We start from the raw sequence: 19039 nt of genomic DNA, 5'->3' as shown, positions 1-19039 counted from the left end.
AATACTCCAAGCAGAGGTACACATTGAAGACACAGCATTTTTGAAATGAGAATCTCCTTCTGCTAATGAGATGATTAGAGGGGATTTCAAAAGCAGCTGCAAATATCCAAGGCAGTGATTGAGATTGACCTTTTCAAAGGAGAAAGTTCTCTTCCCATGCTCACACAAGAGCGCAAATGTATTTTTCATACACACACTTGATCTTCCAGATTTGTAAGAATGAAAATGGGGTCACAAAAGCAGGTGAGCAAGCGCTGCGCTAAAGTTTAGCTGAAAACATAATCTCTGGATATAAAATAAAGACACCCATCAGCACACAGGATCTACAATATCCTCGTAACTACTCCTGCTAGTAACAATTCTCTTACAGAACCCTGAACACTCAAAATTCCCAAGCAAGACTCAAATGCCATGTGAGAAACTCTCACAGTCCTCAGACTGGAGGACAACAGTTGCATAAACCACACTAAGAGACTTACACCCAGGGGAAGAAGAGGTGTTCTCAGCCTAGGAAGGAGAAACAACCAACCAATCTCCCTCCCACCTAACATTCAAAGCCAGGTGAGACTTGATAAAGACAACAGAGGGATAAGAGCTACAACCAAATTAGTAGCCCATGTTTTGGCAGGGATGATGAAAATGCTCACCTGCTTCAGCTATGAACATCTCCAGCTGGAAATGGGTGAGAGGCACTCCCCTCTATTCCTAAATAGTGTCTCTGTTCCTAAACCAGTGAAGTTACATTGGGGAATATTTTGGCCTGTCAAAGTCCCTACCAGATATGTTTTTTAACAAACAGCAAAGGAGTTTCTTCAAACTGAGCCATCAAACTGCAGTGTGCTTTGAATGCCATGCAGGGATGGAGGTGGATGTGGCTGTGGCTGTGTCAGAATAAGGCACAGCAGAGCTTTGCTGGACCACTCTCCCCATGGAGACTTCATCAGCCATGATCCTGCTGAGGTGCCATCACCTCCAGCCCCAGCAGAGTTATATATTCCCACATCATTTTAACTAAGTATCATATGGCAGAGGTTCTCCAGATGCTACCTCCATCTTGAGTGTGCTTAAAATCACACCCAAACCATGATGGCCAGTGACCCACTCCACTCTCCTGCCTGCAGCATAGAAAGCATCCAAAACGATTTCAGGGGAGATGGCAGGAGGGGTGACTCCACTCCAGCAGATTTCACGCCAGACAGAGTATCGTATCATCTGCGCTGCTGTAATGTGAGGCCGGCAAGGTACCGTCAGCACTGCTGCGGCAAGGCAGCGTGCCAGCACAAACACCGTGTCGGCTGCTCTGGCTGGTTCCACAGCAACACAACCATATCCTCGGGCCAGATCCAGACCACAGCCTGCCAGCCGAGCCGGACACACGCATCTCCGGTGCCAACAGCCATGGAAACAGAGCTTTGGTTTGCCCCGGTTAAGCCGGTTTTGGGTGCAGGGCTGTCCCCTGAGCCCACACAGGGGAAGTGGAGGTGCAAGCCCCGGGAGTTTGCAATAAAGGAGATCTGTGTGGCTGGTGAGTGCAAGGTCTCCTGGGAATGGCTCTTTTACTGGGCTCCAGATGCTGTGGAGTGATTGCATATATGAAGGCGGGGGAGGCCTCTTTACTGTTTCTCATTTCCTCCTTTTTTGCTCTTCCCCCCCCTCCGATTTCCTGGTTTTGTTCAGAAGCACAAGAGAGTCATTCATCATTTTTCTTCCAGCACAAGGAACCCTCTCACCTCCCCCTCACCCCTAAATCCCTCCCCACCAGAAAAGGGCACACGTTCGCCAGCCAAAAAGGCTCACAGCAGGAAAGGCAAAGCTCCCCTGCTTCTGCAAACAGCTCCGGCACAAAGGGCCACATTCTCAGCTGGGTTCTGTGGGTGCCAGCCCCCAAAGGGTGAAGGCCAAAACTCAATGGCAGCAGAAATGCTAAGTCAGAAAATGGGTATCAGCAGAGGAGGAAAGCAATTTGCACTGGTTTGAATTACGGGTGATGCAAAGCAGAGATGAATTTGCATGCTGAGGAGACAGACAGCACCGCAGGTAACTGGAAAGAAAGAGCTAAGAGATGAAGATCTGCATATGTCTCAGCCTGCATGCTCTGATGGTCACTCAGTTCACTGAAACCCAGGAAATCTTGCCTTGCAAAGCTGTCCCCCCCTCTCCTCTGGACGGGCACTGGTCCAAGCGCAGTCCAGGTGCTGGACTTGCACTGCTCTACGTGACAGCAAGCCATCAGCCCCAGCTTTGGGATGGGCTTCCAGGAAAACCCTGTTCAGTTTGCAGGAGGGGGCAAAAGGGGTAGCTATAGATGCAGACATTTAACCCATCTGGAGAATCAGTGACATCCCAAGGAAAACTTCACTATAGGGCTTTCCTCCAAAGGCCACTTGGGTTCACAATCACTCTGATTCCTTCCATAGCTTCTTGATGGCCTTTCCTTGCCCCATCTTAGGGGAAGGGTACCATGACTAAAACCTCTCAGTACAGCTGCAACAGAGAAAAGCAGCTCTCGCCAAATGCCCTTGAGGAGACTGAATAGGGCACCCCAAAGTAGTCCAAATTCTTTTACAAAGCAACAGAATGTTAGCATGAAGACCAGGACAGTACAAACACCTACGGCCTGTTTTGGGCTTTATGGTTTGGCTCTTGACCTGGAAAAAAGGAAATAAAACCAGTCATACAGAAAATGTTATGGGTTTTGGTTTTGGTTGGGTTTAATCACAGCAATAACAACAACCAAGTCAAAAAGATCTGCTTTTGGTCAAAACCAAGGTTTCTTTTCGTCATTTTAGAAGGAAAAGAAATAGAAGATCATGGTCAGTATTGGGGCTGGTTGGGTGGAGGGGAGCCTGTGTACCAGCAGCTCCACCGAGGGAGTACATTTATAGCACAATTTCAGCAAGAACTGCATGAGCAATGAAGACACAAACCACCATTTGGGACTAAGCTATTCCACAGCCACTGAGCCAGAGATCCTGGGGCTCCTCCAGCTACTGCCCATGTTTTAGGCAAAGGAAGAGTCTGAGGCCACATTTTGCACATCCTGGGTCACTGTGTGAACTGGTGGCATGCTCCATGCAGCCTCTTTTGAGAGTCTGGCTATTCATTCCCTTTGCTGTCTTAAAAAATGCTCAAATGGTAAAACTTCTAGCTGCTAGTCTACCTCAACATCTTTGCAGACTTGTTTTGTAGCCCCTTTGTGCTGTAAAGGGCAGACACCAATATTTCAAAGTTACCTGAATAAAACCTTAGACTCTGCTCGCTCTTCTTTTTTCTTTTTTTTCCCCTTTTTATTTAATGGTTTGGCAGCCAAACCGGAAGGATCAGTCCCAAGCAGGAACCAACATGTGGGCTCCATTGTGCTTCAAACCCAGCCTGTGTCACCTCCAGAGCTCCAGACGTGCTCACGCAGAGCTCTGTGCCCGACCCTCCCACCCTGGCAGGATAGCCCCTGACGGCTCCTCTCTGAAGCACCGCAGGTTTCAGCAGGTCTTTACCGAGCCAGACAGGCCAAAATGAGCCTCCCAGCACCCTACTGACAATATGCAAGGTAAATCTGAGAGCAGGCACGGGGAGAGGTGAGGCAGCAGAAACGTGGCAAGAGGAAACAACAGGAAGGAAGAGAGCGCAGCACTTCATAGCAGGAAAAAATAAACTTGCTGACCAAAAAACCCCCAACTATAACTGGGAGAATGTACAGGGCTCTAGAGAAAAAAAAAAAGCAGCAAAGGAGGAAAGTAAGAGGAGGTGGGTAGAATGGTGTGTATTTTCTTCTCAGCACCAAGGAGATTCCTGAGGGCCCCTAAAAGCCTTTTGCAAATCAGGATCAAGCTCCTGGGTGCAGCAGCTGCTGGATCATTCCTTACCAGGAGGGCTCTCAACCCACAAAAGTCCAGATTTCTGCTGTTGTAAAATAAACTCCAAAAAATCCCAGTGGATTTTGCACTGGAGCCTTTTCGGTGTTTTCTTCACCCTGGCATCTTCAAACTAGGCAACATGTGGCACCATCATGGTTCTGTAGTGTTCATCACTGGAGCAACTAGCAAGCTGTTCAGGCTAAGAAGCTCTCCTGAGATACAACCCCAACACCAAGTCTTCCAGAACCAAAGGGTAAGTATCCCCAAGAACAGTACACCCAACAGTACCTGCCTCAGTTTCCTGTACTGCCAGGTCAGGCTTTTATAGTGCAGCAAAGGCCAAAACCAGGTGCCCATGGCCAGTCTGTGCCTCAGAGCAGCAACCACATTTGGGGAGGGATGAGATTAATTACATAGAATCACAGAATAGTTAGGGTTGGAAAGGACCTTAAGATCATCAAGTTCCAACCCCCCTGCCATGGGCAGGGACACCTTGCTCTAAACCATCGCACTCAAGGCCTCGTCCAACCTGGCCTTGAACACTGCCAGGGATGAAGCACTCACAACCTCCCTGGACAACCTATTCCAGTGCCTCACCACCCTAACAGGAAAGAATTTCCTCCTTATATCCAATCTAAACTTCCCCTGTTTAAGTTTTAACCCATGATTACATGAATAACAAAAAGCTGGCTATCAGCCCCCACCCCATGTAGCTCAGATGGCAGCACAGGGGATGCTCAAAGCACAGAAGAGGTCCCAAATGAGGCCAGTCTTACCCTGTTCCAGCTACAGACCTGAATCTTGGCCTTCACAAGGGCCAGGAAAAGCCCTGAACATTTTTTTAGAGTACGAGCTTTCCTTTCAGGCTGACCTGGCCCGTCCTGTGCGTCTGCCACAAGGGCAGAGCCACCAGGAGCCAGCTCACCTGCTCGGGGAGGAGAAAAGGGATTTTCACAGCCAACAGAAAATGGGGATTTCTTTTCAGATGGCAGGAATGTAACCGTGAGGTTTAGTCACTTGATATTCCTGCTTCCCGGGTACTCTGCAGGAAAGCCCCTGGACAGAAGGCCCTCCAGGCAGCATTGCCACATACCCACTGAAGGTCCCTGTGCCAGCCCCTGGGGGAGCTGCAGGGTTTTGGGGGATGTTCAGTCTCACCCACTCTGTGCCTTGGCTGCATGTGTCTAGCTGGACAAAGGACAAACCTGCAGCTCTGGCCTAAGGCTGCTCAAGGTCTGACTCACATGCTGAATACAGCATTGCCCCACTCTCTCTATGACATGCATGCCAGGACAGGATGGCAGCATGCACTGCACCAGCCCCTGTGCTGCATGAAGCCAGGTTTAGAGGGAAGGAGAACCAGCAGCACATCTCCAGCTCTGAAAAGCAGCCATTCACCACCATCATGATGGGGAAATTGCATTTGCTCCACACTGAGCTGTGAGGATGAACAACCCTACCTCACAGCATTGCTCCTGCAACAAACACAGCTAGCACCCCCAGCTCCATCACGGGGACAGTATCTAATCTGCAGTGTCCCAGCCCCTTCCAGGCTGTGGCTACAGGGCCTGTAGGCATTGCACCTACACGGTTGGAGAGAGAAGAGAGCAGCCCAGCTCAGGGTTACTCCAGTACAGGGCAGACTGCACACCTTGCACAACACACCCCAGGTACCAGCTTCAGGCAGACAGCTCAGCTCAGGTGACGCTGCTGACACCACTCAGCGCATGATTCCAGGGATTTCCAAAGCACAGCCCAATCTGCAGCTGCTCACAGAGGTACCTTCTCCATTGTGTTATCCCACTGATTGCACTCTTGCATTGCAGACCTTTCTGCCATACAGCTTCAAGTCCCACCCATTCACACGTCCATCTTGGGCAGAATTTTGGGAACTTCCTCCATTAAGGTTTTGTAAATCTGATGGGAGGGCTGCAAAATCTTACTGGAGATTCTGCAGTTTCTCAGGATATAGTTTATATGGCAGTAGGCAGCCCACAGTGGGCTGTAAATATTCCCACAGGAGCATTCACATGCCCAACACCAAACTCAGTGTCAGTCTCAAACATGGGTAATGATGACAGGAGACAAGCAAGATGCATGATTTAATTACCAAAAAGGCTGCTTCAACATGGGATGCCATGGAGGGGATATGCAGAATTCACAGGCAGAGAAAACTAAAAGAGAAAACTAGGGGGAGAAAAAAGAAACATGGACTCAGTTATAGGGGCTGCTGCATTTTAATTGCAAGCAGCCTTTTAGGTCAGCTGAGACATTTCAGCTCTGCTGGTCACATCAGCTCCAGGGAACAAGACACTGCTGATAACCACAACATGGAGGCCCAACTCTCCTAGCACGTAACTCAGAGAAAAAACAGATCTGGGCAGGGTTGTGCTTCTACTGGGCACAGCCCCAGCGATAAGACCTTCCTTCAGACCCTGGCTGATGCTCCTGGATATACAGGTGGCAGGAAATGGGAACAGGTAGCAAACAGGATTCACAGGAGCAAGCCCAAATTGGTCTCTTATGTGGAGAAACTCCTACCTCAAAGCCTCAAGACACCGCAGTGATGCACTTGGCTGAGGATTTTTTTGCCTCCCCCAGCACTTGGAAGCCCCACTGCTAGAGATCAGGAGGGCAGCTCACCCAGCAAAGACAGTACCACTGTGAGCAGCCAGCAGACTGGGCTATGCATTGGGAATCCCTGAAACCATGGTCCGAGTGGTGTCAGCAGCCTGATGCGTTTCCGTAGCACAGTGTCCACCTCACAAGGCTCACCCCGTATTTTCATGAATTCCCAGCTGGCTGCCACCTAAGGGCAGATTACAGGCTTGAGAGACCTTTGTCCGGGATGGTCTGCCTCCTGGTCATATCTGCAATGCCCAAGTGCCTTAAGCGTAGTCTGAATTTGCAAAGGTCAGTTTCAGCGTGTACAGGACTAGCCTAATTGCCAAGGGTTAAGGTAACAAATCCTTGAAACCAGCCTGATAAAAAGAATAAACAAACAAAAAATGGGGGAAAGCAATGGCTGAAATCAATAACAAACATTACTAGAAAGAAGCTTTGCAACTGTCTGAGATTAGAAGAATCTATGTCTGCATTATCGTTTTTTACTCTTTTTTTTTTGCTAGGCACATTTTGTTAATACTGAAAATCTTGCATTTCAGCCCTTTGTCTGCTCAGGTGGCCTCAGTCCCTGCAGGATGGGTCACAATTCTCAAGAGGGCTGAGCAACTGATTTGTGCAGTGGGACCTGCAGTAACTTCACCACCTCCCTTACCAGCTTTGCAGTGTTGGACTCACTTCATCCAAAACAAGGGAAAGAAAGCAAACAAGTTAAGCCCTGGTTCACAACAGTAGGGTTGAGCAGAAAGGAGGGGTTAGACTCAAAAGGAGAACCCCCTGTCCAAACACAAGTATCTGAAGCAGTATTCATAAAGCAAACACTGAAATGACCAGCAAACAGAGTGCATTTTGCACACCTGCCCTTAACATCAGGCAAATCTCAAGACATCAGTGCTTCTAAAGAGGGATTAAAATAAAAGCACACCTTGTCCATGGACAACCTTTGTTCAAAAGCCACGTGAGAGGCGATAAGTTTCTACAGGCTGACTCCTCACAAAGTAAGTAAGGGAAAGTTATCAGCTCTTGGGTCCCAAAATATTTACCCAATCTAATGTTATTCTGACTGCTCTCGAGCAGACCTTTCCAAAGTCCCATGATGTCATTTTTACAGCATACCCTTGATCAAAACTAAATGCAGAGCACCCTTTCCCAAGGGCATTTCCAAGCACTCACTGCCATAGAAGCAACGTCCTTGCAAGGCAGAAATGGTGCTATGGAAACCCATCCCTTCGGGAGAGAAGGCTAAAGGTGCACAGCTTCTGCTGTGCAACATCCAAGTGTCAGACCTAAACTGCATCAAGTTGAAACTGGGGGGGTCATTAAGAAGCCAAGATAAATGGCTTAAGCTGATCAAGGGCCAAGAAGCTGAGAAGACACCCTCATGGAGCAGGCTGGGGTGTTTTAGTGGCTGCAATTGATCTAAAATTTGGGTTTAGATCTCATCTGGCCACAAGCTACCTCTTGGGAAGCACATCTGGTGGAGGTTGTTGGTACACTCTGCGTGTTTCCTTACAAAGGGTTGGGATACCAGTTCTTATTTTTAGTACTATTTTTATTTCTTCATGTAATGAGTTCAGTGTTTCAGGCAGCCCTGGAGGAGCAGGAAGGACATGTCCTGTAATAAAACTAATTAATTCATGTGGAATTTCTAGCCAATATTGTGAAAGTGGCCAAATTCCTCACTCCTGAAAAGCTGCCAAAATGGCCATTAATCTGGCTGTGGTCATGAGCAGGATTCCTGTGGCCTCCTGCAACACCCAGCCGGCCCCCTGGGACAGAGACTGCAGAAACCAAAGTGGATGTTGTTATTTCCTCACACCAACTCCCACAGCCCAAGTTTTACTAAACAAGACAGTTGCCTCAGAGGGCTTCATGCCAGATTCCTCCCAGTGCCCCCAGACCAAGCATGCCCCAGTCATGTGCAGAGAGGTCTAGACCTTCCTAGACCTCCAAAGTCAACCCAAATCAGGTATTTTAGCATTATTCAAAGCTCTGAGGACCAAGTGTTTCCACCTGCCCAGCCTTGACCATGTTCTCAGTGCCAGGTGCCCTGAAGAGAGCAGGGTAAAGAATCTACCGTAGAGACATCAGAGGTTGTATTTCCACTACCCAGGAGGCGGAGCTTTTCAGGTCCCTTCTGCAGGCAATGGGAAGCTGAGCTCCTCCACAGAGAAATTCCAGGCAAGAATCTCATCAACTGAAATTCCTCAGTAATGCACAGGAATTAATAGAATCTGCCTCACTCACTGCAAGCTGGAGGTGACAGGGTCTGTGGGGCCTGGCAGTGAAAAAAATCACAGAATAAACTTATTTTAGTCATGAAAATCAACAACAACAAAATGACTCAGAATACCCACAGGGATCTGACCTGTTGTGTAAGAAGGCACCATTTTGCCACAGTCTCTTTTTTCTCTCCCAGTTCTGGATTGCTCTTTAAATTCAGGATGGATTACAGGGTTAGCTTCTAAGTAGTACCTCTGGTGCTGTCCCAGTCCCAGGAATGGCAATATTCCCTGAACACCACTAGAAATCCAGACCTGCCCCAGATGTCATGTGTAATGGACTGTCCATCACAACCCAGATTTCTAACAGTCTAAACAAAATCCTCACAAAACCACTTCTGCACAAGCTGTGGAGGCAGCACTCGCCCTTCATCATAGCCAAAGGAAGAGGTCCCCTACCATGGCCAGCCACTGCTTTAGGCCTCCTCATCCCAGTTTCCATCATGGCAAATGATGCTCCTGTCCATTCATTTCCATCATGGCAAATGATGTTCCTGTCCATTCACACCACAGTCAGATGAAGATGGTGCAGCAGTGATTTCCCTGCAGTTCTATCAATCTGGATTCATGTGATGTTCAGAAGAAAGGAAGGTGCTCTTAACACATCTGGGATCATATCAAACTTATGGCCCTTGGTTAGTGTGGGTATTATGCTAGAAAAAGAATGGCTGTTGGAGCCCAGTAGTGCAGAGAGAGATAAGGTTCCAGCACAAGAATGTTGTCCTTGATCAGCTGAACTGTGAGACACCTTTCTGGAGCATGGAGGAGTTCTTCCAGCCTCCAGAAAGCAGTAAGTCTTGTTATAGTGTTATCACCTGGCATTTTCCTCACACTGGTTCAACTGCAAACCTAGAAATGCTATAGTGGGGAGGGTCAGCACCCCTGACAAGTGTGCCCAAGAAGTAAGACATAATTCATCAATAGAACTGGAATTTGTCTTCAGCACAGGCACTCCAGGGTGAGACAGGAGTAATGAAAAACAGCCACAGAAAGTTCCAGGACTGTTGGGTTAACCTCATAGCAAACAGAAACACCATGGTGGCCAACCGCTCCAAACCTACAACCTCCACTCTAAACTCTCCCAGGGTCCAAGACCCAGCAGACACAAACCAGGCACCACGTAGAGCCCTTGAGCCACCCACCTTACATTATTTACAGCCTCTGTGACTACACAACCCGGCTGGAGCCATGGGGCAGTGCCCCAGCACCAGCTCCAGGCTCCAATGGCACAGGAGGATGGAGCTCTCCACCAGCCACCCTCCTGTTTCTCCTCCTCATGCCATTCCTCTTTGCTAAACCTGAATTCCTCTTCCCATTTCTGCTTCCTTTTGAAGTGCCAGATGAAACAGCACCAGATGGAGGCGAGCCACTTGCCCGCTGAAAGAAACAGGAGACGAGCATTTCCACATGGGCTGTGCGGGAGGGCTGACATCGCGCTGGTTGCAAACCCTGTGTCTGCCCGTGGCTCAGCTTGCAGCCCAATGGCACACCAAGCACCACACACAAAACCTCCTGGATCCAAACAGAAAATGACCCCCAAGGGACTTTCCTCATGAAAAAAGAGGGCAGATCCTGGCCAGTTTCACTGCTTCTCCTCTTCTGCCTTCACTGGGACTGTTCAGTATCTGTGCTGCTCCTCTCAAGAGCAGAATTTGGGACTTTAAAATACAGGGTGTTCCTTATCCTGCAGGAGATAGGTCACACTGAGGGACACACACCTGATCTTTGGAGGTATCAAAAAAGGTCTTGGAGGACACCCAGAACTGCAAAAACACCTTCAACAGCTCACTGCACCCACCAGTCCCCCCAGACTGATCAGCTGATTCCTGAGACAGGGACACCAGGTGCTCACCCTTTTCTAAACCAGCAAGAGGAGAATGTGGGAAGGTTATCAGGCAATCTTCTCACCAAACCAGGAGAAGTCTATTAGCATGAACTGGGCATCCTACAACTAACCAGAAGAGCTGAGAACAGGCTGCCCTGGCTTAAGTATGAAAAACAAGATCTTATGGGGAAATCTAACTGTGGTCTCAAGCAAAAATACTGGGCAAAACTTTCTGAATTTTTCCCAACATTATAGGACTACAGGACTCTCCCAAAGACGGTGCCATGCAAGTGACTGCAACAGCATGTCACTGGTGTAGGCATCCTGCGTCACCTGGCTACAAGAACAAGCTGCAAGGAGGCACGAAACCACCTCTCTAAAATTGCCTCCAGCAACTAGGGTGTTGGAAATGTTATTAATTTCAAGGGCAGAGTATTAGAAATCCCCTCATCCCACCTGAGCTGGTTTATCTGCAAAAAACTGTAAGGGAAAGCAGGGATTTCAACACAGTCCAATTCCCACCAGTGCTTTGTGTCACTCTCAATTACAGTCCACAATGAAATACCAAGAAATCGTTCCTCGCAGCCGGCAGAATTAATGGGATCTTTGACTACAGAGAGCACCAGGCAGTGAACTTGTTCCCTTACCAGCCAAGAGGCACAGTGCAGCCTTCTTCAGAATAAAAGCTGCAATGTCAAAGGATAGTTTAAGGCTTATAAAGTGACCTGATGTTTCCCAGTATTCCAGTCCATAAGAAAGGCACATGATTACTGACCCTTTCCTTTCTAAAGCAATTTATTCCTACCATAAGCTGATGCAGCAAGAGACTTTATATTCCCACTGGTACCTAGCTAAATTACACGTGGGCAAAACACTGAACAAAAGACAATCAATAATGCAGTTACAACAAGCTGTCAAATGCTGCAAAGTTCCAATAACTGTGCACTAACCCCTTTCTCTTAAGCCTTTGCCTACGATAGCCACCACATCACGTTCACTTGTAATTAGATGTCAACTTGCACGTTTAATGAGGTCATGCTTGGCCAGTCTGTGAATGAGAAACACCTCCCGGCTTGCTAGCAGTGACTGCTAAAAGCAGGCAAAGATGTTTCAATCAGTCTGCTGAAGGTAGTTTGTCTTTATGGAAATAACAGTAAGACTGGATTCGCAATCTTTTAAACTGGCTGAAAACTCATCCTTACAGAAAAGTGAAGATTTTGTTGAGCTAACTCCCTGTCATTGTTCATCCCGGGTCCAAAGACCAAGAGTTGTATGATGGAGCATGAGGATGGAGCACCAGGACAGGAAGGGAGTGGAGCATGACTGTTACTAGATCAGCTGAGCAGGGATGAAAGGCAACCAAGAATAACCTGCACAACACATTAGGACCCCCACAAGGGTTTTTTCCTTCTCTCCCAAGTTCATTTCAGGAGCATGTACTATGGTTAGCCTCCAGATCGCACAGCACACTCAAGACGCATCAAGCAGCATCTTGCTGCATGGCACAGAGCAAAGGAACAGGTAACACAACTCCCTCCCCAAGGCAGACCTTGAGCACTAACACAGCTTCCTCCACAAGGCTAATGCCATCAGGTAAAGCCTCACTCTTCCACTGAGGACAAACCCGCCTCTTCAGGTAGATGCAGTCAGCAAGGACAAGTTGGAAAGCAAAGCCCAATGTGTTGCTGCTACAGAACACCCTCAAAACTGGACACACACACACTGATTCAGGCAGCATCACTCCAAGGAAGAGCCAAAGGTGAAGACAGGTGGAAGCAGTAGTGGAAGCGCATGCAAAGGCAATGGCTTTGCATCCCTCTGATACAGAACGGATCTGCTAAGCAGCCACCAGATTGAAGATGCATATTTCACCCTGATTCAGGGAAAGAAAGCAGGAATTCTTTCACCTGGAAACTCAGTACACCACCAAGCTCCACCCTCCTGCCATTACCACAAAGGCTTGAAAAGTACATTTACATTTTACATTGGCCTTCCTCTTACTCTGCCTAGAGCAAAGTTCTTTCCTGAAGGAATCACAGACCCAGGAGGGAAGGCAGATGTGGCCAAACTCAAAAAGCTGGAACTCTCCAATCCAAGCAGAAACATAAGAAATCCACCAGACAAACTGCTCTTCCTCCTTGTTCCTTAGTGCTGAACACGTGACCAGGCAAAGCAGGTTACAGGAGTGCTGCTCCTGTCACTGGGATGAAACCCTGCCTTCACACTGGGATGAAACCCTGCCTTCACACTGGGATGAAACCCTGCCTTCACAAATTCAGCTGTTTGTGGACAGCAGTGACAGCTGCCTATCAGACTGATAAATTAGTCCCAGCTAATACTGCAGCCAGGTCTAGAAGAGAGCCAAACACAAACACACCTCCTGCATTCCAGTTTTCACTGTTTTGCCTCCCAAATTGTTTATCCCAGCTCAATTCCTGGATGTGGATAAAACAAACGACATGGACTTTCTCACAGATGGAGCTTCTTGCTGTTCCCTTGACAAATACCATGCTCAGCGAGTACGAGCCTGAAACACAGAGTAAAGGAAACAACTGCAAAGGGCAAGAAGGAAACAGATCATTTGCCAAAGGACAGCATGAAAACACGTTCCTCCTTTGGGCCAGAGCCTTGAAATCTTCCCAGGCTTCCTTCTCCCTCCAAACCACCATTTTCACACAACCAGGAACCCCAACACAGCAAAGTCTAGTGGGACTGAGGCAGGGGGTAGCATTATTTTCAAGAAGCTGCTCCACAGGATGTTATTTATTGTCTTAATACTTAAAGATGACAGTCAGTAGAGGGCCTAACAGGTTACCTACCTCTTGACCAGACACAGCCACCACAAAGGAGCTTGGAGACCTGATCCACCTACCAGCAAAGACCCAGAAGCAGTGAGGACAAATGAGCTGTGTGGGTTTTCTTCATTCATGTATCATTCTTAGAGCTATTAGTAACTGCATTTCACTTTTAGTATTTATCCCAAGGCAAGGAGCTTTGCAGACTTTTGTTTTATCCTGGGCAGAGATGCTCTAGTGGCTCTGGAAATAGGTATTAACACACTCCTGTGGATTTGGTTCTTACAGTTGGCTTCTCTGGTGTCTAATAATGTCCAGGCTTGCTTAAGCCAGCCTGAACACCTGGTTGCAGCACTTGGAGCTAACCTCCCTCCTGCTCTTGCTTCTGCCTCAAAAGGCATCTAGCACGGGACGAGGGAGACACAGCCTGGCTCTCCTCTACCTCTCGCCCACTTCTGAGCAACACAGTGCCTTCAGGGTGTTCATTGCTGTGTTAGAACTGGCCAACCTGACTAACAGGGTCAGAAGTTGTGGGGGCAGAAGGACAGATACATGCAGATTGTGATGAATGCTTCATTTCCTTATAAAAGCAGGAGAAAAGCAGAAGTCTCCCTGGCAATTCAGTAGACATGAAAAATACGCTCATAGCATTACTGGCATGGTTTTCAAGTCAGTGTTAAAATTCCACTTATATTATGCTACCTCCAGCCTCAGAGTCTTCTGTGTTTTGGAGCAATACATTAAACTGTCTTTTAGCAGCTGCCTGCCAAGGGGAAATGGAGGTTTTGACATTTGACCCATAAGGAAGGATGTGTGGCATTTGGGGCTACCCAAATAAGGATTTTAGCTGGATGCTAAAACAAGCTGCGTTTTTAACAGTTAACTATTTTGACGCTGGTTTTATATCATGGGAGTTCAAAGTGGAGTCCCTGACCAGGTGAATGAGGCAACCCCAGTCCTGCACATTCAAGTTGCTTTGGGCCGCATTCTTTGCACAGCTCTTTCCATTTGGAAAGGTTACTTTGCACTGTCATGGACTAAAAAAACCCACATTTGTTTTAATAAGGAACAGAGATTCCAAAGCAGGACTCAATAGCCAGCAGTGGGTTTTGAGGCAGATCCCTCAGAATTAGTACAAATATCCTGACAACAAAATAAAACAGTACTACAAACCCAACTGAACTGCACTGCCAAAGGGAAAAAGATAATTCCCTTAACTGGTCAGTTTTGAACAGTGGCTCAAGAACCGTTTTTTCAGTGGAACAAATTTTATTCCTAGGGCCTTGTCTCCATTAGAAGAAAATGGATGATTTTCAGCTATTCTCATAACTTGGGCAAGACAATTTTGGAGACTGCTGAGATTGCTAAGGTCTGCCCTGATCCATCTCCTAGCATAAGTTCCTGTCATGGAGCAGTACTGACACCCTGCTGCATCTTGCCAGTTCAGGACATTGATCTGCCAGAACACCACTCACTTGTTTCCTGGGGCTGGCCTTCTGCAGGATTAGCTCTGAACCAGCCTACTCTGACACAAGGTGACACGTAAACACATCAGAAGGAAGGGAAAAGGACAAGAGCTGGACAAGACCATGCAAGCCCCCAATTCCAGTTCATGATGGCCAAAGCAGAAGGCAGCATCCCCACCCTCCAGCTGAGATTCAAGAGGCTGAGGGACCCCAATGGTACCTGAAACACCTCCCAGAGCATGTTGTGTCTCCAGGACCCATACAGACCTGAGCCGCCCTGACCCTGCTTGGGGAGAAGGTGGCTATCAGCAACTGAGACATTATCTTTCAAGAAACAGAGTGCTAATACGATGTACAGACAGCCCTTACTCTGCTTCCTGTGTCCTGGTGGACTTCAGGCACATCATTTACTCCATCTGCAAAACAGCATGCCGATTTCTCTGAGGTGCTGAAAGAATAAACACACTCGAGACTGGCATGAACTCTGCGAGCTTTGTGCACACAATAACAACCCTCTGTCCCCAGTTCAGGCAGTTCCAGTCAGCCATTAGGGTACGTAAAGTTTGTTAAGTGATGACCTGAAATAAACTGTTAAAGAGTGTGGTCCAGTGGCATCAAAACTATTTTAGAGGCCCTGATCCCTGGAGGTGCTGAGCCTCCATCTTGCTCCCACCCTTGGTGGGAGTTCAAGCACTCATCTCCCCAGAGGGGTACAAGTTCTCAGCCTGATTTCCACAGACTGCTGCTATTTAGTTCCAACATTCCCAACATCTTCAAAATACCCAAAGCCTCTTGTGCAATGAGCAACATCCCCTGCTTCCTAGCTACGCGGTGGTTTATGTTACTTTCCGCCTACAACCATTTCAGGATTGGCTTTACAGACCTAAGTGGAAGACTAAACAATGCTGGAGCCACAGCAGGAGAATTTGCGGAGTTTTATTCCTTGTTTCATTTGGGCAAGCCTTCTGCCTCTCATCAGGGACAAAAAACTTGCCAACCTCTTAATTTAGGAATAGTGAGAGCTCTGCATTCCAGTCCTGAACCAGCCAAAGGAGCCTTTTCAAGCTGGAAAGGGGAAATAGGGCAAATACCTTTAAGCACATTTAAAAAAGAAAAGGGGATAAAAAAAAAAAAAAGAGCTTCAACACCTGCCTTTTGCAGGCACAAACCTGCTCTTGGGGCACTCTTGAAATTGGCCCGACATCAGCATTTGAAAGCAAATTCCAATCCCTGCTCTTTTGGGTGTCAGAGTCCTTTCCCTGTCACTGCTTTAAACAAAAAGCAAACTCTCCCTAGTGTATGCTTTGTAGGCATGCTGCAGATGGAAGCACGAGTCCGAACAGAATAGTATCACGTGAAGCTGGCAGACTGGGTTTTGTTTTTATTGGGGGTTTGGTTGTATTGGGTTTGGGTTTTGTTTTTTGGGTTGTTGCTTTTCCTAATGGCTACAACAACCTGTTAAAAGTTTTGTCATCTGCAGAGCAAACCCTTTTCTGGATGTCCAAGATCCTTTGCCAAGACATGCTGAACTCTGAATATTCCAGCTGCATGTTTCACATCATGCTGGTTAAGGATGTGCCAGTATTTTTATTATTAGCCCCCTATGGACATTACAGAACACCGCATATATTAAAATGTTCTTAAACTGTGCTATTTATGTGTGCATGTATTACACATAGAGATATGGTTAAATAAATCACACCCACTGTAACAGAATAAAGACAATAAAATCAAGCAAAATATCCAGTCAAGTAATGTAATTCTGAAATAAAGTCCATAAAAAAAAAATAAAAATCATTAACTCAGAAAGTCACCTCAACCCATCACTGCAATGCTCTCTCCCCCCACCCCAACTTCTTGTAAAAGCGTAAGCTTGGAAGTCAGTGCCAGATTCCCTACATCTACATGCCCTTGGCTTCTTCTAGAGTGTAAAATTCACTCCCTTGACACTCATATTCTGTAGTCAAGCAAGATTTCACATCAACTTGTTCTCCAGACTCCCAACTCTCCACAGCCCTTCGCAGCCGGGCAAAGGAGGGGGAACAGGAGTGGGGACTATAGCATTCGCAGCCCAAGTGCATGGAAGCAGCATCTTGCAAAGTGCGATGTTTTCCCTGCTGCTGGTTTTTCTTCACTCGCCTCTCTCCATCTCTCCCCTTCAAGCAGAGCAGGGTGCATAGGTCCCCGGACCAGGGTTCACAGGTACCCACAGCAGTGTGCGCAGGTACCTGGCTATGCTCCCATTCTCCTGAAGAGCAAAGCCAGGAGGTACAGCCCGGTTCAGAGTGCTTTTCAATAAAGCCTCAACACGAGAGAAAGGAGGGAATTCAAAGTTGTGCTGCTGAACTAGTTATGCAAAGAAGGGTCAGAGCCCCAGTCTTAGCCAGGGAGCAAAGCCAACAGGGAGGCAGAAGTCAAGGAGGGGTGATTTCAAAGGAGAAAGTGCTGGTTTCTACTCCCAGACCTGATTCTGCAATTTTCAGCATTCCACGGAAAGGGAAAGAGCTTGCGGCCGATCGCAAGGGAGAGGAAGCATTAATAAAACCCAAGCTCTGCTGTATCGGCATCCCCGGGAGCGCTCCCTCCCACACACTGCAGCAACAGGTCAGGAGCCTGTTGACGTCCCCGCCCTCGGGGCTATGCCCTCGGGGGATGCTCCTCTTCCTCTGGCACCCGGTACCTGGATCGGGGGGAGGGGACCGGGACCCCTCACGGGCTCGGGCAGTGGCCACCGCAGCTCCGAGGTGGGCTTTACTGGGAAGGCACCCACAGGGAACTGGTTCCCCACAGAGCAAAGCCCCGCAGTCCCTCAACCACCCCCTTCCCACCAAGCAGCACATGGTCCTCCCACACTGCTGCTCCCCGTATGTTTGGGGGTCCACCATCCTCAGGAGTGATTTTACGCCTCCAACCCCAAATCTGAACCTCCACCTCCCTCTGCTCGCTAAGGGCTCCCACTCCCCTCAACTCCTCAACTGCATCTCCCCGAACTTCACCCTTAACTGCCCACAAAGGTTTTCTTCTCTAGAACATCCCAACCTGCCCCCCGCCCCGGGGAAGTCCCTACATTTCCCCCGTTACACCCCACCCCTGGGATTCCTGCCCCGTGCCAGGCAACCTCTCTAACCCCAGGGGTAGCTGCACCCCCCAAAAAAAACCCAAGGACGCACTCACGCTCCTTCGCCCCCCCCCCCCCCCCATCGCCTTTTTCATTCCTGCCCCCTTGGTCCCTCTGTTGACTCTCCCCTCTCCCGCAGGGATTCCCTTTCCCTACCCTCCCGAGGGGTCCCTCTGCCCCGGGAGGACACCCTTCAGACCACCCTTTAGGTGCCCCGCGGCACTGGGTCCCGGGTACGTTGTGCCCAGCGCCCAAGCCCGGTGCGCAGTTCACAACGCACTGTACCCGGTGCTCGGTCTCCGGTGCCCCCCTCCCGGAGCGCGGCGCGCAGTGCCCTGTCCCCAGCCATGAGGTCGCCGGTCCTTAGCACGCAGGGCGCCCGGTGCCGCGTCCTCGGTGCGCGGCTCTCCGGGGTCCGCGGTGGGGTCCGCGGGGTGCGCGGAGCCGGGCGCTGCTCACCTGCGGGGCGCTCGGCGCTGGCGCCGTACTCGGCCGTGTCGCGGCGACGGGCGCAGGTGCCCTGCCCCTGCACCAGGGCTTGCAGGGGCAGCTCGGCGCCGGGGTCGGGGTAGCAGCGCAAGCCGGCGGCGCAGCGCGGAGTGTAGACGCCGCACGCCTCGGCCTCCAGGCGGGCGCACACCGGGCAGCAGCCACAGCCCGGCTCCCGCACCAGCTCGGGGCAGGGCGGGCGGGCGGCCGGGGGGCAGGCGGCCAGGCGCTCCGCCGTGCAGGGCGGGCAGCGGAACAGCACCTCGGGCAGCGCCGGCCCCGCCAGCGCCAGCGCCGCCGCCGCCGCCGTTACCAGCAGCCGCGGCCAGGCGGCCCGCGCCGAGCCGCCGCGACCGACCCCGCCGAGCGCCATGGCGGGACTGACGGGCGGCGGGGCCGGCAGGTGGACACGCCGCTCGGCCCCCCGGCGGCGCGGCACGGCGCGCGCGGCGCGCAAAGGAGCGGAGACGAGCGGCGCTGCGCAGCACGGCACGGCACGGCACGGATCGGATCAGCGCGGAGCGGAGCGGAGCGGGGCCGGGCGCGCCTCGGCGCCGCCGGGTCCTAGAGCCGCCCCCGCGCCCGCCC

General features: G+C 49.7%; 1 protein-coding gene across 1 annotated transcript in view; it reads right to left on the bottom strand.

Moving 5' to 3' along the window:
• Positions 1-18839, bottom strand: part of IGFBP2 (insulin like growth factor binding protein 2) — a 62911-nt gene extending 44072 nt beyond the window's left edge. Inside the window, exon 1 of the mRNA XM_061370175.1 lies at positions 18422-18839. Coding sequence (XP_061226159.1) covers positions 18422-18824 — 403 coding nt within the window. The 5' untranslated portion in view covers positions 18825-18839. The remainder of the gene's footprint in view (positions 1-18421) is intronic.
• Between the last annotated feature and the right edge of the window lie 200 nt (positions 18840-19039).

The sequence above is a fragment of the Neopsephotus bourkii genome, unplaced genomic scaffold, assembly GCF_033783945.1.
Source record: "Neopsephotus bourkii isolate Nb327-2 ecotype Australia unplaced genomic scaffold, CSIRO-AGI_Nbou_v1 NB_1526, whole genome shotgun sequence".
NCBI classification, from domain to species: domain Eukaryota; kingdom Metazoa; phylum Chordata; class Aves; order Psittaciformes; family Psittacidae; genus Neopsephotus; species Neopsephotus bourkii.
The sequence above is the reverse complement of the archived record's forward strand: the minus strand, read 5'-3'. Positions and strand labels throughout refer to the sequence as shown.